The 26000-nt window shown below is 42.6% G+C and overlaps 2 protein-coding genes across 3 annotated transcripts in view; both read left to right on the forward strand.

Annotated features, from left to right (window-relative positions):
• The first annotated feature begins 6176 nt into the window (after positions 1 to 6176).
• TAT (tyrosine aminotransferase) lies at positions 6177 to 15572 on the forward strand. The gene is made up of 11 exons (XM_007993724.3): positions 6177 to 6420; positions 6576 to 6680; positions 8979 to 9046; positions 9897 to 10055; positions 10261 to 10399; positions 10911 to 10963; positions 11739 to 11891; positions 12176 to 12304; positions 12631 to 12714; positions 13759 to 13857; positions 14283 to 15572. The coding sequence occupies exons 1-11, from the start codon at positions 6186 to 6188 to the stop codon at positions 14421 to 14423; spliced, it is 1365 nt and encodes a 454-aa protein (XP_007991915.1). The 5' UTR covers positions 6177 to 6185; the 3' UTR covers positions 14424 to 15572.
• Positions 15573 to 17415: 1843 nt separating this feature from the next.
• The window catches only part of ZNF19 (zinc finger protein 19), an 83142-nt gene continuing 74557 nt past the window's right edge, over positions 17416 to 26000 (forward strand). Inside the window, exon 1 of one of the 2 annotated variants that reach the window (XM_038008299.2) lies at positions 17416 to 17484. The gene's annotated coding sequence lies outside the window, so the exon portion shown is untranslated. The remainder of the gene's footprint in view (positions 17485 to 26000) is intronic. The other variant, XM_073015546.1, reaches the window with a different exon arrangement.

A 26000-nucleotide genomic window follows, 5' to 3' on the forward strand; every position in this document is an offset into this window, starting at 1 on the left:
CCAAAGTGCTGGGATTACAGGTGTGAGCCACCGCGCCCGGCCCTTCTGACTGCTTTCTACTAAGGGAAAACATTAGCTGCAGAAGAGCGCGTGACTAAAGCTTGTTTGCCTTGTCTGTTTTCCCCTCTGATTTAGGTTTCGTTGTCAGCTGCCAAATCCGAGGCAAGGGTGTGTCCATGGTGATAACTTCTGGTACAGCAGCCCTTGTCCCCATCACACACCCCTTGGCCCTGCAGATTCTGCGTCAGTGGCACTATTTGCAGGACAACCTGCCAAAATTTTGTGCTGGTTGTTGTTCTTTGATCTGTAAACCCGAGTCTCAGCCAGTTAGGTTGAAACAGAGGAGACTGGGCCAGTGATCTCAAAGCAGCTGTCTTGTTGCTTTGCAGTGGCTTCCTAGGCCAAAGTCCTACCTGTGAAAAAGATGAGTCCCCCTGTAGACAGACGGGTGAGGGACATGAACAGACAATTCACAAAATGGCAAGAGCAAAGAAACATGAAACATGACCACCCTCGCTAAAATAGAGGGGACAGAGTTAACAGAAATAACAGCAGCACTTGGATACCATTTTTCTTCCATCAATCAATTTGGTAAAGGTTTTTTTTAAAGAAAATAATTCCCAGGGTTTGCAAACAATTACTGTTAGAAAGGTAAATGGCCTTTCTTAAAGCAACGTGGCTGTGTGTATGAAGAACTGTAAGAATGTTCATTCTGGAATACAATATTCTGGAATAGCATATGCCAGAAACAGATTCAAGAAGACATAGGAATTTAGTACAAAGTGACATTTTAAGTAAAGAATAAGACAGATTTCCTTTTCTGACTATACTGAAGACAGGATAACCTAGATAATCTTCACTTACAAAAATATTTAGACATACTTGATAAAATATAACCAAATGCCTGAGCTCCCAAGATAAAAAGGGAAGACCCCAGGGGTCACAACCTGTAAGGGAATAATCTAAGTCTCCTGGTCTAATGTCCAGTTGGAGACAAGACACCAATCTTACAGGCTGTGTGAATGTGGGAGGGGGAGTTGGATCTGAGTCTCCTTGAAAATCTGAACCTTGAGGCCAGGTGCGGTGGCTCACGCCTGCAATCCCAGCACTTTGGGAGGCCGAGGCAGGAGGATCACTTGATGTCAGGAGTTCAAAACCAGCCTGGCCAATATGGTGAAACCCCATCTCTACTGAAAATACAAAAATTAGCCGGGTGTGGTGGTGTGTGCCTGTAATCCCAGCTACTCGGGAGGCTGAGGCAGGAGAATCGCTTGAATCTGGGAGGCGGAGGTTGCAGTGAGCTGAGATAGTGCCATTGCACTCCAGCCTGGGTGAGGAGGGTGAGACTCCCTCTCAAAAAAAAGAAAAGAAAATCTGAACCTTGAGTGACAGAAATCAGTCATAGTAGTCTTCTCACACTGAGAAAAATCTGATCCTTGCTTGATCTAACTCTTCTAAAGACCAATGGTCTCAACCTCTGACAAAGATTCTCTGGTTGACCAGACTTTCGTCAGGCTTCTGGATCTTCTTCTAAGCCCACCTGCCCTTCCTTGCAAGATCCAGTTTTAGCAAAGAACCCTGAGTCATTATGGCAAGATTTCCCAGCCTGCATATCTGACCGGGTTCCTCATTCTTCGCTGTCCCCCAGGGGATGTTTGATCACCATGACCTGTCTTCAGCAGGATGACACTGACACTGGCCTTCTAGGTCAGTTTAGCAGAATCCCCCTTATTCCTGATGATTCCTCTTACTTTTTCCATCCTTGGCTATAAACCCACACTTGCCATCACCATTTTTGGAGTTGAATCCAATCTTTCTTCCCCACTGGAAAATCCATTGCAGTGGGCCATCTAGCTATTGGAATGGTCCTGAATAAAGTCTGCTTTATCATGCTTTAGCAAGTGTTATTGAATAATTTTTTTAACACCTCTGAGTCTCTGTCCACCTGGAGAACCACTATAGTATCACTCAGTGGGGTACCTGTGTCATCTCTAAAGCACAGTATATTGTCATGACAGATAGTCTGAACTCCAAGAGGTTGTTCAAATTAAACATATTTGCATTGCTTTCGTCTTTGTATAGTCCGTCATTGATCAATTTGGCAGCAGGTCTATCAATATTTGGAATGTGACTCCACATCTAGGAAACTATCCCTCAAATAACAGGATATGCATAAAAGTTCTCTATCAATCATAAATGTACAAGGACATTCAATATGCCTTTATTTATTTATTTATTTTTTGATATGGAATCTGGCTCTGTTGCCCAGGCTGGAGTGCAGTGGTGCAATCTCAGCTCACTGCAAGCTCCGCCCCCTGGATTCACGCCATTCTCCAGCCTCAGCCTCCCGAGTAGCTGGGACTAGAGTAGCTGGGACTACAGGCGCCTGCTACCACACCCGGCTAATGTTTTGTATTTTTAGTAGAGACGGGGTTTCACCGTGTTAGCCAGGATGGTCTTTCTCTCCTGACCTCGTGATCCGCCTGCCTCGGCCTCCCAAAGTGCTAGGATTACAGGCATGAGCCACCGCGCCCGGCCTTATTTGTAACAGGAAAAAATATTGGAAGCTGTCCCATGTCTGATGAGAGTAAACACTATGCAGACATTAAAAAGAATGAAGTTGATCTCTCTGTATGAAAATGGAAAAACTGTTCACGCAACGCATTATTTACTTATTTTTATTTTTTATTTTTTGAGACGGAGTCTCACTCTGTCTCCCAGGCTGGAGTGCAGTGGCACGATCTTGGCTCACCACAACCTCTACCTCCTAGGTTCAAATGATTCTCCTTCCTCAGCCTCCCGAGTAGCTGGGATTACAAGTGTGCACCACTGTGCCCGGCTAATTTTTGTATTTTTAGTAGAGATGGGGTTTCGCCATGTTGGCCAGGTTGGTCTTGAACTCCTGACCTCAGGTGATCTGCCTGCCTTGGCCTCCAAAGTGCTAGGGTTACAGGCATGAGCCACCATGCCTGGCCCACACATTATTAAGATTTTTAAAAAAGCAAGCTACAGAACAGCCCTGTCCAATAGACAGAGTGCAAGCCACACAGTGACTTCAAATTTCCTAATAGAAATATTTTAAGACATAAAAATAAATAGGTGAAATTAATTTTAAGAATGTATTGTATTTTATTTTACTCAGTACACCATATATATATATATATATATATATATATATATATATATATTTTTTTTTTTTTTTTTTTCCCCCTGAGGCAAGGTCTCATTCTGTCACCCAGGCTGGAGTGCAATGGCATGATCACAGCTCTTTGCAGCCTTGACCTCCTGGGCTCAGGTGATCTTCCTACCTCAGCCTCCCAAGTAGCTGGGACTACAGGTGCATTCCACCATGCCTGGCTAGTTTTTGTATTTTTTTGTACAGACGGGGTTTCGCTATGTTGCCCAAGCTGGTCTTGAACTCCTTAGCTCAAGCGATCCATCCACCTTGGCCTCCCAAAGGGCTGGGATTACCGAAGGTGTGAGCCACCACAGCCGGCCCCAAAATATTCTTTAAACATGTAATCATATAAAATTATTATGAGATATTTAATATTCTTTTTTTATACTAAGTCTTCAAAACCTGATGTGTACTTTACAACAACACATCATTTTTTTTTTTTTTTTGAGACGGAGTCTCGCTCTGTTGCCCAGGCTGGAGTACAGTGGCATGATCTTGGCTCACTGCAAGCTCTGCCTCCCGGGTTCATGCCATTCTCCTGCCTCAGCCTCCCGAGTAGCTGGGACTACAGGTGCCCGCCACCATGCCCGGCTAATTTTTTGTATTTTTAGCAGAGACAGGGTTTCACCGTGTTAGCCAGGATGGTCTCTATCTCCTGACCTCGTGATTCGCCCACCTCGGCCTCCCAAAGTGCTGGGATTAGAGGCGTGAGCCACTGCGCCCAGCCACAACAACACATCTTAATTCTGACCAGCCACATTTCAAGTATTCAACAGCCCCTTTGACTAGTAGCTACGATATTAGACAGTGCAACTATAGACCACTTTTAGTCTCTATTTTTTTAGCAACTCCCAAATCAGCTATATACGTATTGTAATAAACATAGAAAACATTTGGAAGGATATACAAGAAATGACTAGAAATGTTTTTTTATATGAAATGGGAATGCAGGGAGGGAAGGTGATCGAGGTTTCATTCATGTATCTCTCTATTTGAATTTATTATAAAAGGATATATCATATTTACTAAAAACATAAAAGAGAAAATGCTTATTCTTTTCAACACAGTCCATGTATAGAAATCTGTCTTAAGGAAATCATAAAATATATAAACTAACATTTATGACAAGGATGCCCTTGGCCCAAGACATGAATAATTTTGTCTAGTGTATCCATGCTATAGACGTTACCGGCCATTACTGTATAAGAAAAACATAGCGTATCTAGGGTTCAGTACTACCCATGGTTTCAGACATCCATAATTTCAGGCATGCACTGGAGGTCTTGGAGTGAGCTCCCTGTGGATAAGGGGGGACTACTATATTCAACCCCACTGGAGGCGTGACTCCCTGAAAAGTGGATGGAGAAGAACAAACTGATGTGAAAAATCTTTGTCTTCTAACAAATATACAGATAGGATCTGAACGTGGGGAGACCACTGAGGCTTCTCCTAACCCTTCAGTGGGTGGTCTTTTCCATCTGCTCACAGGAATGTTGAGATTTTGGCTGTGGACCTTGTGTTTTGCTTAGCAAAGTTGTTTTGTGTAGATCGCACCTGACATTTTAAATTCTTCCAATAACCATAGGAGGTAAGTGAAGAATTCATGCACAGTGCAAGGATAAAACTGCACAAGTTTCCACTGCCTTGGAAACCCTGTGCTTTTCAGATATTTGTTGAATGGAACTTAAGTGCCCAATTTGTTCTGATTGGAGCAAACCTTTGTGGATTGACAAGGAGGGGTGTCCAAGATGTAGGAAGTAAAAAAAAAAAAAAAAAAAGTTGCCAAACAAGGTGTAGAGCACGATCCTATCTGCGTTTTGAAATCTATAAAATTATGTATCTATGCACCTATATCTAATGTATCTATCTCTGAATGGAGAGAAAGAGCCTGACCATTACCACCCTCTACCCCTGGGAGTGAGAATGAAGTATCCAGGGAGCAGGTGCAAGGAAGGATGCTCACTTCTTACTTTATATTTCTGTACTGTTAAAATTTTAACAGGCTGTTTTGTAACAATAAAAAACATTTAATAAAAGCTATCAGCTGTAATAAGAACTACCCTCTGACAGTAGATATTCTCAAATCATCTCACCAAGGGCCCAGAAAGAGTTAACACAGGAGAATTCCAGATGTTTGAAGTGAGGACAAATTCCTGCTTTGAGGGTGAGAGGTGGGCTTAGGGATAAGAGGCAATGAGGAGGGGAGAGGAGGAAAGAAGCTGAGGGGAGGGCTGGCTGCTGAGCTCTCATTCCCAACCAATGGCATGAAAGTTTCAGGCTCAACGCCCGTTTGTGGAGACTATTTCAGGAGTCAGGATTTGCATCTGAGTTCATTGCCACTGTAACCTGTCAAAGAAGAGCTAAGGGAGCTTTCAGGCTTCGCTTCTTGGAGGCTGCTTTCTCCTTTACTTGGAAGGTAAAAATCTCAAGCCCAAGCTGATCAGGCAGTGGTGATTGATTGGACTATTCACTTTTTTCTTTTTGGTGTATTGATTTCTTTTTCCAACTAGGGCTATAGGATCCTTATGGGATAAGGTTTTACTTTTACTCACAATGATATTTACATGGAACTTCTAACAAGATGGAGTGGTTCTTCCTGGTTCTCTGCAGATGACAAGAAGTGTTAGGTAGATTTTCTTGGATAGGCTCGCATGGAAAGGAGGGAGCACCTATTCTTTGACTGACGAACAATTTTCATGTTATTCCTTCTTGGTTTCACATAGAGCATGGCTAAGCTTTGACAGGAATTACAGATGCATGTAGCAAATCCTACTTAAGTATGATGGGTTCTTGCTTTATTTTCCATCTCAGTAAAAAGTCTTAAAACTCCCCTCATTCATAGTAAAGCTACTTTACGAGAGAAAGTAGAAAAAAAAAGAGAGAGAGTTTGGAAAGACACTTTTAGTGAATTCACCCCAACGTTTAGGTCCAAATGTAGCTCCTCTCTCTCCCAGTGCTGTTTTCAACATCACAGGGACCTTCTTTCCCCTCGCAGGCTTCGCTAGTGATGGACCCATACGTGATTCAGATGAGCAGCAAAGGCAACCTGCCCTCAATTCTGGATGTGCATGTCAACGTTGGTGGGAGAAGCTCTGTGCCGGGAAAAATGAAAGGCAGGAATACCAGGTGGTCCGTGAGGCCCTCAGACATGGCCAACAAAACTTTCAACCCCATCCGAGCCATTGTGGACAACATGAAGGTGAAACCAAATCCAAACAAAACCATGATTTCTCTGTCCATTGGTGAGTTGGGGGACACTACTGAGGGGCTGTCATTGTCCCCCTCTACTCTCATGTTCACAGACTGGTTGGAGAAGATAGGAGTTGGGGGTGAGTCTAAGTACTGAACATGGGAGAATAACTTCTTGGCTTCTTTTGTTTTTTCCTCCCATAAAAAGGGGACCCTACTGTGTTTGGAAACCTGCCTACAGACCCTGAAGTTACCCAGGCAATGAAAGATGCCCTGGACTCGGGCAAATATAATGGCTATGCCCCATCCATCGGTAAGCCCCTTCTGACACTCCATACCTGGTGGCTGCCAAATCTTTAGTGCTATAATAACAGGACCAAATGTCTAGTAATTCTCTTCACTTTCCTGATGCATCATTCCTAAGGAGAGGCTAAGATTACACGGCCCTTTGGATTTGGGAAAGGGGTCTTGGAATGCTTAAATACAAGGCATCAAGGTCCAACTTCTTTCCTGGCTTTCTTTAGCATATGGGCACTTCCTCTCTAGGCTCCCAAACATACTTATTTGTCAAGTAAAGTGCCTGTCCTATCATTACTAATTCTAATTTGAAGGCCTTGAGTCTGGCAGGAGCTTTGTGTTTGCTGAGCCTCTAGGTCCTAAATGGATTTACTTATTGCCCTGTGTACATAGCTCCTTTGCTTTCATTTCTGCTTCTCTATGTATTGAAAGCCTATTTTCATTATGTTCCTGAGCACACTGAAATGCAATTGTTACTATTTAAGACTAAAGAGGTTAAACAAACAAATAAACAAACACCCAAGAACAACAAAAAATAGGCTGTCAAACTGAAGGATAGAAGGTTGTTTCTGATAGATTGAAATTACTCCTTTTTAGGTTTAATTCTCTCCATCTACTAAAAATTTCTACCCTGAATATTTTGGTAAAGTACATGATTCCTTGACTTTCAATGTTGAACATTTTTTTTCCTTATGTGTACATAGAAACACATTCTTAATGCAGAATAAAACTCCAGTTTCATGATAAAATCAAATTTTAAAAACACTTTAAAGAGTTATATCGGGGACTTCGTGGTTTTTCGGTTGATTACTTACATTATATAAAGTTTCATACAACAAGAATAAAAACAAAATCAAGACCAAAAGTTAAGTTGTAAGAAAAGTTTCTAATGACTTTAATATCCAAAGTATTAGGAAACTGGTTTAACCTGAAAAACCAAAACCAAATCTCCATTTGACAAATGTTCAAAGGTTCTGATCATTTCATTTCAAAGGAGATACAGGTGTTAATATATATCTAAAAATGTGTTCTTCCTCATTAGTAATTAAGGAAGTGCTGATTTGCATAATTTTGAGAGACCCATCTGTACTTATTAAATTAGTAAACATTATGAAATAGTGCCTCTAGCCTTGCTAACTTGTCTTTTTGAATATAAATTTTGCAAAATATTAGGATGAGCATGAAACTGCTGATACTTCAAGCTTGTAAGCCAACATTTGGAAATATTGCACAAAAATAATTTGAAATAAAAATTTGTACAAAATACTGATAGGAATATTACATAACATAAAAATCTTAAAGTGGATCACATGAATTGAATGCGTTGATTACAACTTCTTTTTTTTTTTTTTTTCTCTTGTTGCCCAGGCGGAGTGCAGTAGCGCGATCTCAGCTCACTGCAATCTCTGCCTCCTGGGTTCAAGCGATTCTCCTGCCTCAGCCTCCTGAGTAGCTCAGATTACAGGCACGCGCCACCAAGCCCAGCTAATTTTTGTATTTTTAGTAGAGATGGGGTTTCTCCATATTGGTCAGACTGGTCTCAATCTCCCGACCTCAGGTGATCCACCCACCTCAGCCCCCCAAAGTGCTGGGATTATAGGCATGAGCCACCGCACCCAGTGATTACAACTTCTTACAAAATACAGTCCCTAGAACTTAAAGTATTAAAAAAAAAATACAGTCCATAAAAAAGATTTAGGAATAATAGAAATCCTTATTTTACACAGAATAAAACATAATCACAGAAATCAAGATGGTACAGAGTATTTGGGGAGCTCTTCCTTGTTATCGTTTATAAGTTTGTGCTTATACTAAAACTGTAAAACATAAAATGTGAAGTGAATCTCCTTTATCCACAGTGGCTGAGAGCTGAACTAAATAGAATGCCTTATGAGCAGGGGCAGAGGCAGCCTGAAGCCCATGCTGGACCTCCAGGGCATAGCTGTCAGTTCAGGGATGAAAGCTTCATCTTCTGGCCAGGCACAGTGGCTCACCCCTGTAATCCCAGCACTTTCAGGAGGCTGAGGTGGGAGAAGCCCATGAGCCCAGGGAGTTTGAAATCAGCCTGGGCAACAGAGGGAGATTCTGTCTCTACAAAAAAAAAAAAAAAAAAAATTCAAAAATTAGCTGAGTGTGGAGGTGCACAACTATAGTCCCAGCTACTCAGGAGGCTGAGGTGGGAGGATCCCTTGAGCCCAGGAATTTGAGGCTGCAGTGAGCTATGGCTGTGCCACTGCACTCCAAGCCCAGGTGACAGAGTGAGACACAGTCTCTAAAAACCAAAAAAGTTCCACTTTCCACTCTTTTCTTTCAGGCTTCCTATCCAGTCGGGAGGAGATTGCTTCTTATTACCACTGTCCCGAGGCACCCCTAGAAGCTAAGGTGAGCCTTATACAAAACACAAACTCTGAAGCAATTTAGGGTAAACTATCCCCTCTTTTCCTAGTTTCTGTTCCACAAGAAGTACAGGTGTCAGAGGGGGAAAAGCTGAGAATAATTTCCCTTTAGCAATTTGAAGACTTCTCATAGAGTTGGGGTCACTAATCAGTGATTACAGTTAATGTCATTACAGTGTGAGAATGACCATCCCATACAACTTAATGTGGTGTCTGTCTCAAGGAGGCTGAAAGGATCCAGAGAGCACCTATATTTGATTGTCTGTAAAAGATCATTTGAGAATAACTCATTAACACCAAAAAATTATTTAAAAAAATTTTTCCAATAGGATCTTTAAAAAAAAAATTGTAGCTTTTCTCATTTACTGTAAGGTCATTTAGAGAGAAAGACAGAAGTACCAGGACATACTGAATTGATGGCAGTGCCAAGTTTAAATGATGTCCTTCCCTCTATGGTCTACTGTGTGGGGTCAGCATTTTCTAACATAATATGTGTCTGTTCCCGTGTGTCAGACAAGAGCCAGGCTTCAAATCTCTGGCCAAAAGTAAATAAATAACCAGGCGAAAAAGGTCCAAGGCCATCATGCTCTCTCATGGAAGTCTGCTGAGTCACAGCCAACCTGTCCGTTTTACAGTGATTTGTTTAAGTGGCCAACATTTCAACAATCGTTATCAACATATATAAATTTCTTTTGGTTTTGGCTTAGTACATTTCCTACTACTTACAACTTGTTAAAGGAAGTTCACAATTGCTCCCAATTCACCCACCTGACAACTTCTTTTCTCCTGTTGCTGTTGGAATCCCTAATGAAATTAACCTTTTATTTGCTTCACAGGATGTCATTCTGACAAGTGGCTGCAGTCAAGCTATTGAAATGTGTCTAGCTGTGTTGGCCAACCCAGGGCAAAACATCCTGGTTCCAAGACCTGGTTTCTCTCTCTACAGGACTCTGGCTGAATCTATGGGAATTGAGGTCAAACTCTACAATTTGTTGGTAAATGACTTTTTAATCTTAGACTCAAATGCTCAGTTATTACCCTGTAAAAAATATGTGACCATTACTTCAGCAGAGGAAGGTCTCAAAGTGGTGGTTGAAGCCAGAGACAGACTTTATTGCTTACATGGGACCCTTGAGATAAGTGAGGATTCCCCCTAAATGTTTCCGAATCATCTTAGTCTCATCCTTTCTTTTTCTTCAGCCAGAGAAGTCTTGGGAAATTGACCTGAAACAACTGGAATCTCTGATTGATGAAAAGACAGCTTGTCTCATTGTCAATAATCCATCAAACCCCTGTGGGTCAGTGTTCAGCAAGCGTCATCTTCAGAAGATTCTGGCAGGTATGTCCAGCAGACTTCACAGAGGACGAGGTGGGGACAGAATCCTTCAGCTGTTGTGTGAAATGACAAAAACCAGTCAAGTTCCAAGCCTGAGGTGGAGGTGGGGAGCTCCATTGATGTCGCTCATCAATACTGTGCGATAGGAGTGGTAGGGCTTGCCTAAAAGAAGAAATACTTGTCTCTTTATCACTCCCAGGAGAAAAGTAAATAATACTTGCCTCTTCATCACTCCCATCATGTTGAAGATAGGGTCTGAAATATCTAGTTACCTAAATGGCAAATTCAGGCTCTGCACTCTGGAAGAGTATATTAAGAATTTACAGTTCTTAAATAGGAAGACAAAACACACAAACATCAAATGCAAAGCACACTTTGTGCTTTTTGTCTTCCTCTTTAAGAATGGTAACTTCTTAATATTACAGGATAGGGAAATTACATGATATTATGTGACTATTACGTGATAAAGCAATTCACATTAAAACTGATTTCAGCATGTTTCTTTTATTTTTAGTGGCTGCACGGCAGTGTGTCCCCATCTTAGCTGATGAGATCTATGGAGACATGGTGAGTCTTGATCAGGATATATCACTACAATAATCTCAAATTATTTTATGAAAACTTTAGAAGTGGAATAAACGGAAGCAACTCCTAATTGTTTCATTACAGCAAATCAGTATCCCTGCACTTTTAACAAATATACAGACCCACAACTCCTTAGCCAGTTTTCCAAAACCCAAAGAACTTTGGAAATCCAAACATTCTTGGAATTCACTTGGTTGCAAAACCTGATTTGACCTGATATTTGTAAATTTTTATTTTTCCCACTTATGGATCTATATATTTGTTAAGAGTGTGGGGAAATTGGCAGAAATGTCAATATTCTTGATTCAGGTTACTATCCTAGACAGCTCTGAGAGTGTTACATAACATACGGTAAATGTGCTACGTGGCCTTTCTAAAGCCCAAACCATTCTGGATTATGAAACATACCTGGCCCCAGGAATTTCAGATAAGAGATTGTGGACTCATATTTTAAATCTCTAACTCCTATAGACAGGAATTTCATAGAGTCAGCTTCATGGAGTTGTAAATATTACTGGGCTAGGTTCAGTTTCCTTATTTTAGGCTTCCTTTAATCCAGTCCAGATACCAAATTAAATGTCTTTGTGTAGTCCCCTTTGAAGCCTCTTGCAATCCCAATCATGCTTCAGGGTAGGGATGATCCCATTAATCCAAGGACCTGTCCCTAGTGATAGAAGGAAACGGGTAGGAGGCATGGGATCTGGGATTGCATTGAGAAGTAGACAAGAAAACAACCACAACCAGTACCTCTTCTCAGGTGTTTTCGGATTGCAAATATGAACCACTGGCCACCCTCAGCACCGATGTCCCCGTCCTGTCCTGTGGAGGGCTGGCCAAGCGCTGGCTGGTTCCTGGCTGGAGGTTGGGCTGGATCCTCATTCATGACCGAAGAAACATTTTTGGCAATGAGGTAAGAACAATATGGTGAAAGATTATGTGTAATTTAGGGTATATATTTACTTCGTGAGCACAGTGGAGACAAGGGAGGCTTTTTTCTTTTTTTTCTCCTTGTCAGTCACACAGCAGGTGTGTGGCAGAGCTGGGCTATGAACCCAGATGGTCTGATCTAAGAACGCCACTAGACACCATCACTTCCCAATATTAAAAATCTGATAGAAAGGTCAGAACAAGAAATCCTAAGACAGAGACGCTTAAGAAAAGCTAAACAACATGTTTCTTGTGTCTGTCTTTTAGATCCGAGATGGGCTGGCAAAGCTGAGTCAGCGCATCTTGGGACCCTGTACCATTGTCCAGGGAGCTCTGAAAAGCATCCTACATCGCACCCCGGAAGAGTTTTACCACAACACTCTGAGCTTCCTCAAGGTAAGGGCAGTTCCTGCCTTCCACTTTGGGAATTTGGGAGTCAGAGAATGCCACCTGTGGAATTAGGAATAATTGGTTCTCCTTTCTGGAGTCATGTTCCAATATTAGGAGATGGCATCGGTGTAAGCATCCACCCACATGTTTCTCACTTGCGGCCATTCTCTCTGCCCCTGGTGAAAAGCTTCAAGTGATAGAGCTTTTTCTTTTTCACTCCTTATGCCAGAACATCACACCTACATTCTCAGTCTTCAACGAGGGGTCTGTTTTTAATGACTTGTCTTTTACTTAAATTTTGATCCTTGATTTCTCCTTGCCTCCTCTTGTAGTCCAGTGCTGATCTCTGTTATGGGGCATTGGCTGCCATCCCTGGACTCCGGCCAGTCCGCCCTTCTGGGGCCATGTACCTCATGGTGAGTATGTGGGTGGCAGGCCCTAGATCTATGCATGTTGTAAGGCAAAGGGCAGTCATTCAGCAGAATTGCCACTACGCAGGGTACAAAGACAACCAGCTAGCCTCCTGGGCCAGGCAGTTTAGGAGTTGTCTTCTTCTGAATTGTCCCACTGAGGTAATTTAGCCTCTATCAGTTCTCATAAAACTCTTTAAATGACTGAATTAGGCAGGGCATGGTGGCTCACGCCTGCAGTCCCAGCACTTTGGGAGGCCAAGGTGGACGGATCACTTGAGCACAGGAGTTAGAGACCAGCCTGGGCAGCATGGTGAAACCCTGTTGTCTCTACAAGAAATAAAAAAACATTAGCTGGGCATGGTGGCACACTGCTGTAGTCCCAGCTCCTCAGGAGGCTTGAGATGGAAGAATCACTTGAGCCTGGGAGGTCGAGGCTGTAGTGAGCCCTGATCGTGCCACTGCACTCCAGTCTGGGAGACAGAGTGAGACCCCATCTGAAAAGATGAGGAAAAAAAAAAAAGATTTATTTCTTCAGTACAGAGAATCATTTTATATATGTAGATACAGGGAAGATTTAAGACACAAAAAAGAGGCTTTTTATACCATTGTAATTCTCAACTGGGAGTGATACTGGTTCCCTAAGGGTATCTGGGAATACACGGGAATCTTGTTTGTTTACAGAATGACTAGGGCTGCCATTTTGTGGGTCAGGGATGTTAAATATCCTCCAAGGGGTGGGCTAGTCTCATGTCATAAAGAATTGCTTGGCCCTAATGCCAATAGTGTCTCTTTTGAGACATACTAGCATTCTATTTCCAGCTTTTATTTATCAGCGTCTGGGAAGGAACTCTTTAATAAATTATTAATAAAAACATATCCTCTCTTCCCTGAGAAAAATTCCTAAGTATTAGCCCTCTTATTTAGCAGGGATCAGTAGTACAGTTCCAAGACATCTTTTAAAGTAGCCCCTATCTTAATTTCTGGCATAGGAAATTGGCCTGTTCTCCCTCCTTCTGATAAGTTGGCCTCTCCCTCCTGTTGGTATAGGTTGGAATTGAGATGGAACATTTCCCAGAATTTGAGAACGATGTGGAGTTCACGGAGCGGTTAGTTGCTGAGCAGTCTGTCCACTGCCTCCCAGCAACGGTGGGTGCCTGTGTCTCTCAGTACATTCTCAACAGTTTCTAGAGCCCCAGGGCAAGCTCTGAGCTGATTTTTAGTCTGATCTTTTCTCCTCCAACAAAATATCTTCTCATTTGAAAAGATTCAAACTGATGTGTCTCATGGAGCCTATTTAAAATTTGCTTCTCCCCCCGATCATAATTCCATCCATATTGGGAAGAAAAGTTGTAAACAAACGTTCTAGGTGAGAGGAAATCGAGCCTGTCCCACAAGTCCTTTTAAGATGAATGAACTCAGTTGCTGACTTAGCATTCCAGTGATGGGAACTGAATGAACTGATGGCCCTGATGAAATGGTACCACTTCTTGTGGATCAGGGTCCTGACCATTTTAGGGTTGTCCAGTACCAGACTCAATTGCTCTGAAAGTAACAGGCTTTTCTTTAAGCAGTGCTTCGAGTACCCGAATTTCATCCGAGTGGTCATCACAGTCCCCAAGGTGATGATGCTGGAGGCGTGCAGCCGGATCCAGGAGTTCTGTGAGCAGCACTACCACTGTGCTGAAGGCAGCCAGGAGGAGTGTGATAAATAGGCCTGCATCCATTCTCCTGAGGATGTGTCCCATCTGGGGAGGGCTGGACTAGGCCTTGCGGCTCCTCAGGGACTCAGGTGGCCCTACTGGAGAGGGGCCTCAGATGCACCATGTCAAGAGTTTAAGATTGTTCCTGCTTTTCCCCAAGTACGATCACATCCCAGATTCTCCCTTGCTCTGTGCTGCTGGAGTGACTCACTAATTCATTAATCTGCTTCCCTGTTGTAAGATTTCTTCCTTTTTTTCTTGAAAGTACCAGGTGAACAAAGTTTACCAGAAAGCAGTTGAGACAAGAAAATAAGAGCTCAGGATGAGGGAAAAGAAAAAGATTGAGAGAACTTATGCCCCCCAACCATTTCCTCAGACTCAAAGAACATACTCTCTCCAGGCAGGTCTGAAGGTCAATGCTCTTATTGCCTCACTTCAGGTATACCTCACTTTATGCAATAGAATTACAACTGGAAAGAAGTTGGGGACACATGTATTTGGTTAATTACATTTTAAACACATTAGGAAACGTTGCTATTTTAACTTTTTATTGATTTTTGGGGGGAGTAAAGAATTGTGATGCAAATGAATATCCTTTAATTGATTGACTTCCTAAATTTAGATTTGTGTGCATCAGGCTTTCGTTTTTTTCTTTTTTTGGAGACAGAGTCTTGCTCTGTCACCCAGGCTGGAGTGCAGTGGTGCGATCTCTGCTCACTGCAAGCTCCGCCTCCCAGGTTCAAGCGAGTCTCCTGCCTCAACCTCCTGAGTTGCTGGGACTACAGGCGTGTGCCACCATGCCCAGCTAAGTTTTGTATTTTTAGTAGAGACAAGGTTTTACCATTAGCCAGGCTGGTCTCAAACTCCTGACCTCAGGCAATCTGCCCGCCTGGGTCTCCCAAAGTGCTGAGATTACAGGCATGAGCCACCACGCCTAGTGGCATCAGGCTTTCTTAAAGTGACAGCACATCTGTACTAGAGCAAGCAGGAATTAGAGACCTTCCAGAAATACTACTGTGTAAGGGCGAGAAATATCTTCACTTGTCATTGTTATACGATTATTACTTTTGCTGTAATGTTAATATTGATTTATTAATATATATTATATTATCTTTTCATACATTTTCTAAGAAACATTTATATTGACGAGATCTTTTATTTTGCCGAGGGCATAAATTATTGTTTTTCTTTTTTTTTTTTAATAAACTTTACTAAGTATGACTCTTCTGTGATGTGTTTTTTTTTTTTCCTCTGTTTGGGAATTTCTAATCCCAGGCATTGCTCAGTCTCATTGTTTCATTACCTATGAGGTTTCATTTACTTCTTTGTAAATGTACTGGCTTTTGGAGTTAAGAAACACAATTCCTAAAACATTTTATTTGGGAGCTCAACTTCTGGCTTCCTACTTACAAACAAGGCAAACTAAGAAGCAGTAAGTTATAACCTCTGGCCTTTGTCTTTAATTTTCAACTTTTTGGATCCCTAATCTCTGGTCCCAAGTTACTACCCTTGCCTAGATCCACTAACCACTCACTAGGTCACAAAGTTGATGCCTCTGGCTTGACCCCACGAATGAGAAGTGTCCTATTTTTTTTTTTTTTTTTTTTTTTTTGTTGCAAATCTTCGTAGGCACAGTTGCCTGTTTAATTATTTTCCTCAGTCCTTCCCTTAGAGTAGGGAGCCTTAAGTTACCTTTCAAGGTTGGGGGTTAGGAATCTATCACAACCAGTCTAGAGATTTCTCACCAAGGGAAATTTTCCTTATGTAAAAGAGGAACTTCAGGTCTCAACCCTGCCAATTAATGTCCTTCACAAAAATAAACAGCATATGTTCCCTTTTAATTGAAGTTTGAGTTCACTGAGCTCACAGCAAAATTCACCTTTTAATTTTCTTCAGCAAATCCAAAATGAATATACAAAGGATGAGATGAGATAAAGATTTCAGTTTCCCGTATGTCACCGCTGCCAATTTTCCAAAAAAGCCAGGCTCCTCTTTTCCTGTTCCTCCATCCAAGCTCCCAAAGATCTCTAACCAGAAATAAACAGGAAGACTCCGTGATTTACAAAAGACGTTTTAGCTTCACACGTACAGAAACTTCTACCCAGCATTACAGAATTCTACTGAGACTTCTTAAATTCCTGAGTTTCCTTGGTATGTACAATTTGATAAGGGAGCCAATGGCTCTTCAAACATTTAAAAAGAACACATGCACACTGGGCAATTTCAAACGATACAAACAAACGCAACTGTCCTTTCTCATTCCTGTCCTTCAGTCACCCACTTTCTTCTCCCCTGAGGAAATCAGTTATCAGTTGCTGGTCATACTTTGCGATTATCCTGTGCCTATGTAAATGTGTGTGTGTGTGTGTGTGTGTGTATGCACTTCTCCTTTTTTCAAATCAACTATTACTCAACTTTGTAATTCTGCGCGCTATGGAGGTCAAAGGAGGGATGGCATTGCTGGGGTGTCCCCCACGTCCCGGGTGTCTCTAGATAAAAAAGGAACTACCGGGCGGCGGCTGCTTCCCACACAAGCTTAAAATTCCCGAGAGTCAACTGCCAGTTGCTTTGGGTGGTGGCGTCAGAGTGTCTTCAGATAACACGAAGAATGTGTGTAAAGATCGGAGACGGCCGGGCGCGGTGGCTCATGCCTGTAATCCCAGCACTTTGGGAGGCCGAGGCGGGCTGATCACTTAGAAGGCTGAGGCAGGAGAATCGCTTGAACACGGGAGGCAGATCCGAGTGAACCGAGATCCCGCCACTGCACTCCAGCCTGGGTGACAGAGAGGGACTCCGTCTCAAAAAAAAGGTCGGAGAGGAGGGCTCTCAGCTGCGAATTCACCTTTTCTTTCTGTGACCGAGACCCGCCTTCAGGGTAACTGGAGAGTATCAACACAGGGTGATACCAAGCGCCTCACAGCAGACCCTGGCCCACATCAGCATCCCGGCGACCTGCGGCTACGCAGGCGCGGATGCGTGTTTAGGGGCTCGCGCTGCTCAGTGTGCATGCGCCGTCGCTAGGCAACAGGGCACTGCTCCGGGCGTCGGCGTAGAATTTGAGCTGCGGGCGAAGGTTAGTGCCTTTATTCCGCCCCTACTTTCTCTTAGGATGTTACATTTTGTTCCCTTTTTCAGCCTGTCTACCCTGGTCACACCCTGCTTCGAGTTTCTTTTCCTCCTTTGCCCCCGGTTTGGGCTCTGACTGGTGGAATTGTTCCAGGAAGTTGACGAAACATCCTCGGCTTTGTAATCACCTGTTAACCTCTCCCAGCTCTAGATCAGAACCAGCAACTTCCATGAGTTGTGACGCAGAGCAGAAAATCCTTTTAGCTGGTAATCGCAGCACTTTGGGAGGCCAAGGCAGGCAGATCACCTGAAGTCAGGAGTTTGAGACCAACCTGGCCAACATGGTGAAATCTCGTCTCTACTAAAAATACAAAAATTAGCCAGGTGTGGTGGCAGGTGCCTGTAATCCCAGATCCTGGGGAGGCTGAGGCAGGAGAATTGCTTGAACCCGGGAGGGAAGTTTTACAGGCGTGAGCCAGCTCACCCTATCTCTTAAAAAAAAGTCCAAAAAGCTTTCACATAAATGTCCATAGCCATATTATTTATAATAGCCAGAAAAAAAAAAAGGAAACAACCCAAATGTTGGATAAATAAAATGTGATGCATCTATACAATGGAATATCATACGGGAGTGAAAAAGAGTGAAATACTGATTCATGCTACTATAGTACATGAAAGAATCTTGAAAATGTTAGTAATCAATATAAATGTCCAGAATAGGCAAACTCATTGTATTGCTCCATTCTTGCACTGCTATAAAAAACTACCCAAGACTGGGTAATTTATAAGGAAAAGAGGTTTCACAGTGCTAAGAGTTATGTGGGCTGTACAAGCCTCTCCTTTTGAGGAGACCTCAGGAAAGTTACAATAATGGCAGAAGGTGAAGGGGAAGCAGGTACATATTCACTTAGCCAGCAGGAGGCAGAGGAAGGCACTACACACTTTTAAATGAGCAGATCTTGGGAGAACTCTATCACAGGAACAGCAAGGGGGAAGTCCACTTTCAAGATTCAATCACCTCCCACCAGGCCCCTCCTCCAACACTGGGAATTACAATTTGACATGAGATTTGGGTGGGGACACAGAACAAAACCATATTATTCTGGCCCTGGACCCTCCCAAATCTCATGTATTTCTCACATTGCAAAATACAATCTCTCCTTCTTAACAGTCCCCTAAAGTCTTAAATCATTTCAGCATTAACTTAGAAGTCCTCAGTCCAAAGTCTCATCTGAGACAAGGCAAGTCCCTTCCACCTATGAGCCTGTAAAATAAAAAACAAGTTAATTACTTCCAAGATGCAATAAGGGTATAGGCATTGGGTAAATACTCCCTTTCCAAAAGGGAGAATGGCCAAAACAAAGGGGCTGCTGGTCCCATGCAAATTCAAAACCCAGCAGGGCAGTCATTAAATCTTAAAGCTCCAAAATTATCTCCTTTGACTTCATGTCTCACCTCCAGGCCACATTGATGCAAAGGGTGGGCTCCCAAGGCCTTGGGCAGCTCTGCCTCTGTGGCTCTACAGGGTACAGCTGTTGTGGCTGCTTTCAGAGGCTGGAGTTGAGTGCCTTCAGCTTTTCCAGGTGCATGGTGCAAGCTGTCAGTGGATCTACCATTCTTTGGTCTGGAGGACGGTGGCCCTCTTCTCATAGCTCCTGTAGGCAGTGCCACAGTGAGGACTCTGTGTGGGGGCTCCAACCCCACATTTCCCTTCAGCATTCCCCTAGTAGAGGTTCTCCATGAGGGCTCTGCCCCTGCAGCAGATTTCTGCCTGGATATCTAGGCATCATCATACATCCTCTGAAATCTAGGCAGAGGCTCCCAGGCTTCAACTGTTGCCCTCTGTGCACCTGAAGGCATAACATCACATGGAAGCAACCAAGGTTTTTGGCTTGCACCCTCTGGAGCAGTGGCCTAAGACATATCTGGGGCTATTTTAGCCATGGCTGGAGCTGGAGCAGCTGGGGCACAAGGCACCATGTCCCAAGGCTGCACAGAGCAGTGGGGCCCTGGGCCCAATCCATGAAACCATTTTTCCCTCCTAGGCCTCTAGGCCTGTAATGGGAGGGGCTGCCATGAAGGTCCCTGAAATGCCTTGGAGACATTTTCACCATTGTCTTGGCTATTAACTTTCAGCTTCTCTTTACTTATGCAAATTTCTACAGCCAGCTTGAATTCCTCCTCAGATAATGGGTTTTTCTTTTCTACCACATGGCTGGGTTACAAATTTTCCAAACTTTTATACTCTGCTTCCTTTTTAAATATAAGTTCCAATTTCAGATAATCTCTTTGTGCATGCATATGAGTGTATGCTGTTAGCAGCAGCCAGGCTACATCTTGGAACACTTTGCTGCATAGAAATTTCTTCTGCCAGATACCCTAACTCATTTCTCTCAAGTTCAAAGTTCAACAGGTCCCTGGAGCAGGGGCACAATGCCGCCAGTCTCTTTGCTAAAGCATAGCAATAGTAACCTTTACTCCAGTTCCCAATAAGTTCTGTGAAAGAAAAATACACCTTGGGGCCCCAAAATCACTAAGCTAAAGGGAAAAGTCAAGCTGAGAACTGCTTATGGCAAACCTGCCTTTCATTGCATTCAAAGTCATCCTTATGCACACTGAGATAAATGCATATTTGATTGCCTCCTTTGGAAAGGCTAATCAGAAACTCAGAAGAATGCAATCACTTGTCTCCCACCTACCTGTGACTTGGAAGCCCCCTCCCTGCTTGAGTTGTCCTGCCTTTTCAGACAGAACCAATGCTTATCTTACATATATTGATTGATGTCTCATGTCTCACGTCTTCCTAAAATGTATAAAACCAAGCTATGCCCCAATGACTTTGGGCACATGTTGTCAGGACCTCCTGAGGCTGTTCATGGGTGTGTGCCCTCAACATTGGCAAAATAAACTTTCTAAATTTACTGAGACCTGTCACAGATATTAGGGCTTCACAGTTTCTCATCTTCATCTGAGACCTCCTCAGCCTGGACTTCACTGTCCATATCACCATCAGCATTTTGGTCACAATGATTCAACAAGTCTCTAGGAAGTTCCAAAGTTTCTCCCATCTTCCTTTCTTCTTCTGAGCCCTCCAAACTTTTCCAACCTCTGCCTGTTACTCAGTTGCAAAGTTGCTCACACATTTTCAGGTATCTTTATAGTAATGCCCCTCTTCTATGGTACCAATGTTTTGTATTAGTGCATTCTCACAATGCTATGAAGAACTACCTGAGACTGGTTAATTTATAAGGAAAAGAGGTTTAATTGTGCTCATAGTTTTGCAGGCTGTATGGTTTTCTGCTTGTGCGGAGGTCTCAGGAAACTTACAACATGGCAGAAGGTGAAGGGGAAGCAGGCACATCTTCACATGGCCAGTGGGAGTAGGAGGAGGTTCTACACACTTTTAAACAAGCAGATCTTGGGAGAACTCTATCACAAGAACAGCAAGGGGGAAATACACCCCCATGATTTAATCACCTCTCAACAGGCCCGTCCTTCAACACTGGGAATTACAATTCGACATGAGATTTGGGTGGGGACACAGAGCCAAATCATATTACTTATAGAGATAGAAAATAGTTACTTCTAGAGCTAGGGGTGAGGCCATATGTGGGAGATGGAGAGATATGGCTAGTGGGTACAGAGTTTATTTTTGGAGTGATGAATGTATTCTAAAATTGATAATGGTGATGGTTACACAACTCTAAAGAAAGTAAAAACCATTGAATTGTACAATTTAAGTGGGTTGAGTTGTGTGGTATGTAGATCATATCTCATTAATACTGTTTTTTGGTGTGTGAAAAAAAGATATAAAGGAGTCAGACTTTAGGAAGATCAACTCAAATATCTGTGCAGCATTTAAAAGATTTTTAGGTTTTTAAAGAAAATAAAAAGCAGGTAAGATTGCCAGTTTGTATCTATCTGTTCATGGTGGAAAATGGTAACTTTTTATCATGTTCATCCTAGTCACAAACATTGTGATGTTACTTCACATAATCATTCTAAAAGGCAGAGACAAAATTCATTTTTTTAAAGATAAGGAGTGCACACTTACAGGAATTACTTAGTTTGGGGACTAGAACTAGATGGGGTGACCTCATCATTGTTGTTTTATCTAAGGGTACAAAGTACTTATTTTTCCTGACTCTGGTATTTCATAATGGAAGCAGGGCAAAGGGTCAGTTGGGCTTCTACACTGGGAGCAATAAGAAATTTCTAGAAAAACATCTGAGATGTTTCTGTAAATAGCAGAATTAGCATGTGTGCTAAACTAGTGGTTTTTACACTTTTTTGGTTCATGCGTTCCCTAAAATAATTTAGAATTCTTGACTGTGAAAATTGAAACATATATAAAAGTAGAAGCAGTAGTATAATTAGCACCAATATACCCGTCACTCAGATTTAATGACTCTCAAGATATTGCCATGTTTGTTCCTTCCTTCTTTTTCTTGTTTTCTTTGCCAAAAGATTGTAAAGCAAATCCTAGACATCATGTTAGTTCTCCCCATAAGCCTCAGTACACATCTCTAAACACATCATTTCTTAACCACAGTGCCACATCATATCAAATAGTAAGATATTTTTGGTTGCCTCCAAAATGTCTACTTATCCAAACAAAGTTTAAGCATTACTTTTTAGTTTTATGTCTTAAGCTTAAATATCTCTTACTCTAGAGAAGGCCCCTGTTTTTTTCCTCTTCTTTTCATACCATTGACTTGTTCAGGAATGGCTGTCTTATAGAATGTTCTACATTCTGGATGTGTTTGTTTGCTTCCTTGTGGTGTCATTTAACTTGTTCATTTAACTAGAGCATGCATTTTTCAACAGAGATGATATTGGATATTTACTAGAAAATTACCTTCTTTTTTTGTTGTTGTTGAAACAGGGTCTTGCTCTGTTGCCCAGGCTGGAGTGCAATGACATGATTACAATCACAGCTCACTGCAGCCTTGACCTCCTGGGCTCAAGTAATCTTTCTACCTCAGCCTTCCCAGTGGCTGGGACCATAGGCACATGCCACCATACCCACTTAATTTGTGTATTTTTTGCAGAGATGGGGTCTCACTATGTTGCCCAGACTGGTCTCCTGGGCTCAAGTGATCCTTCTGCTTTGGCATCCCAAAGTGCCAGGATAATTTTCTTTCTTCATCTTGTATTTCTGTTTTATGTTTTACCCTAGTTTTACGTTAACGTTATCCTTATCTTTGAAAGTATTTTATTGATCATAGTTCTTTGCCACAAAATTACTGACTAATATGGCAGGTTGCTAGATGTTCCCCAATGCCTTTCTCTCCTTCTTTTGTAGTATTAAAACTGCTGATGAGGCTGGGCATGGTGGCTCACACCTGTAATCGCAGCACTTTGGGAGGCCAAGGCAGGCAGATCACCTGAAGTCAGGAGTTTGAGACCAACCTGGCCAACATGGTGAAATCTCGTCTCTACTAAAAATACAAAAATTAGCCAGGTGTGGTGGCAGGTGCCTGTAATCCCAGATCCTGGGGAGGCTGAGGCAGGAGAATTGCTTGAACCCGGGAGGGAAGTTTCAGTGAGCCGAGGTCGCACCATCGCACTCCAGTCTGGGGAACAAGAGCAAGACTTCATCTCAAAAAACAAACAAACAAACAAAACAAAACAACAACATCAAAAAAACAAAACAAAACAAAAAACTGCTGATGGAATGGATCAGGATCACTTTTCAGTGAATTTGTCAACTTTGGGGTTTCCAGACCATACGGGTAGGTTACATTTGAGCACTAAACCCATGTAAAGGAATGCCTATGCTTACAAACTGTCATGAGAGAGTTTTCTTTTTTTCTTCCCAAGGGCCAGAAAAAGAAATATTTCTTTATAATCCATCTTGTTACTCAACCTTAACATTTGGAAGGGCTTGGCTTCGTGGAGAGGTCTAAATTTTAAATTCCTGCCTTACATGGGTCTAAGTCCTCCTCCGCTAGTGTTAAACTTTAAACCCATGATTACTGAGATAGTACGAGCATAAGCATACTCTTATTTTCCAAATTTTCAGGCCTCTCTTTGTTTTTGCTTCTTTGGGGAATTCCCTTACTCTCTTGCAAACGTGGCTCTGAATTTGAAAATACGTTTGTTATATTTTATCCATAATATCTAGATGTTTTGAAGCCCAAACATTTTCGTATGATCTTTCTTGTGATGTTGCTTTGGAAGTCTCCATACTTCTCTTATATCCGTCCTTCTGTTCTCCTCCGCCCAAAATATTTGTTCCATAGCAGGTACAATTATCTGCCATTATCAAACTGTTTACTTCTTTGCCCTAAGTGTAACTTGGCTCTTCCCCTAAAATCACTGTTCACTGTTTGTCCTTTTTTTTTTTTTTTTTTTTTTTTGAGACAGAGTCTTGCTCTGTCGCCAGGCTGGAGTGCAATGTTACCATCTCGGCTCAGGGCAACCTCTGCCCTCAAGTAATTCTCCTGCCTCAGCCTCCCAAGTAGCTGGGATTACGGGCATGTGCCACCACACCCAGCTAAGTTTTGTATTTTTAGTAGAGATGGGGTTTCACCATGTTGGCCAGGATGGTCTGGATCTCCTGACCTCATGATTCGCCCACCTCGGTCTCCCAGAGTGCTGGCATGACAGGCATGAGCCACCGTGCCCGGCCAACTCACTGTTTGAAATAGCTTTTTCCCCACATAGTCCAGACTCTAACTTACTGTCTTTTTCATATCTGTACTCCCCCAGACTCACACAATAACCAGCTTCCTTTAAAACATGTGCTGAATTACTTTATATCCTTTCTGTGCACACTCCCTTATTTATTTAGGGCCTGATATGTGGGAAATTTCAACATCTCTGTGGATGGCCTCACCCACACTCTAACCTCAAGGCCTCTTGCTTATTCCAAACATGAGGAGCTATGCAATCTACCCCACGATGGCCACCCACTCCCAAAGCCACACCTGTGTTCCTTGTCATCACCTGAACTAGACTATTTTAGAATTCGTAATCCCGGACATATAATTTACTAACCGCAAGCTGCTCACCCTCCAACCGACTCACAATCTGACACCTGCACATTATTCAGCCGTTTAATCTCTTCAAACATTTCCCAAGTCCATTAACTCCCTTGCATTGTTCCACTTCTTTTTTTCCCCATGGTGCTATACTCTGCCCACATTCCTGCCAGCAACCTCAACTTCTTAGCTTCCTTATAATTCCACAGCATCTACCATGCATAGCCTCTACGTGGGATTAATCTGATCCTGAACCTTCTCAATTTCTGTACTTAAAGTAAAAATAAAGGTAAATGGGTGCCACTGGTACACGGTCTCTGGCCTCGCTAGGGTCTCAGGACTGTTTTAGTAATCCAAACACTGGACCAAGTGCTTCCTTGAGTTGAAGATGGCAGGCCCATAGAATGAGAGGAGCCTGGGTGCTTCAATTACTGCTCAGAGAAAAGCTATTTACTGACCATGTTGGTCTTCATTTGAGCAAGAAAAAAACTTCAGTTGTGTTTGAGCCATCAAGCATTTGGTGTCTGTTTGTTGTAACAATTACCATTACTTTAATGAATACAATGAGATAATCTTAATTTTCATCAGCAATAAGAGAAAATGTTATTTTATTTATTTATTTATTTTAGATGGGGTTTCACTCTTGTTGCCCAGGCTGGATTGCAATGGCACAATCTTAGCTCACTACAACCTCCGCCTCCCGGGTTCAAGTGATTCTCCTGCCTCAGCTTCCCGAGTAGCTGGGATTATAGGCATGTGTCACCACACCCAGCTAATTTTTTATTTTTAGTAGAGAGGGGGTTTCACCATGTTGGTCAGGCTGGTCTTGAACTCCTGACCTCAGGTGATCTGCCTACCTCGGCCTCCCAAAGTGCTGGGGTTACAGGTGTGAGCCACTGAGCCTGGCTGAGAAAATATTATTTTAAACCAGCAATATAAAATTTAATTTCTTTCTTTCTTTTATTTTTCAGGCAGGGTCTCACCTTGTCGCCCAGGCTGGTCTCGAACTCCTGCCTCAGCCTCCCTAAGTGCTAGGATTACAGGCGTGTGCCACCACACCTGGCCTAGGAAATGTCCTTTCATTTTTGCTTCTCATCTCCCTGGTCCTATGTGCCTTATCCCCTATAGGGCTCACTAGTTTTAGTTTCTCATGTATTCTTCAGAGTTTCTCTATGAGTATATAAGCAACTTTGAGTATAGTTTTATTCTCCCTTAAAAGATAGCATGTAATCCCAATTTTATACTTTCCTTTTATTTCTCCTTTTCCTTCTCCTTCCTCTTCCTCTTTCTTTTCCTCCTCCTTCCGCTCTTCCTCTTCCTCCTCCTTCTCTTTCTTCTTTGCCTTGCTCTGTTGCCCAGGTTGGAGTGCAATGTTATGATCATAGCCTGCCGCAGCCTCGAACTCCTGGGTCAAGTGACTCTCCTGCCTCAGCCTCCCAAGTATCTGAGACTACAGGCATGTGCCACCATGCTCAGCTAATGTTTTTAATTTTTTTTTTTTTTCTGACGGAGTCTTGCTCTGTCGCCCGGGCTGGAG

The sequence above is a fragment of the Chlorocebus sabaeus genome, chromosome 5, assembly GCF_047675955.1.
Source record: "Chlorocebus sabaeus isolate Y175 chromosome 5, mChlSab1.0.hap1, whole genome shotgun sequence".
Taxonomy (NCBI): domain Eukaryota; kingdom Metazoa; phylum Chordata; class Mammalia; order Primates; family Cercopithecidae; genus Chlorocebus; species Chlorocebus sabaeus.

What these genes read in the sequence shown, in the direction of transcription:
- TAT (XM_007993724.3), top strand. Translation starts at nt 6,186, where the DNA reads ATGGACCCATACGTGATTCAGATGAGCAGCAAAGGCAACCTGCCCTCA. An exon ending in TCAAACTCTACAATTTGTTG is followed by an intron (nt 10,056 to 10,260) that starts GTAAATGACTTT and finishes CTTTTTCTTCAG; the next exon opens with CCAGAGAAGTCTTGGGAAAT. An exon ending in GAAACATTTTTGGCAATGAG is followed by an intron (nt 11,892 to 12,175) that starts GTAAGAACAATA and finishes TCTGTCTTTTAG; the next exon opens with ATCCGAGATGGGCTGGCAAA.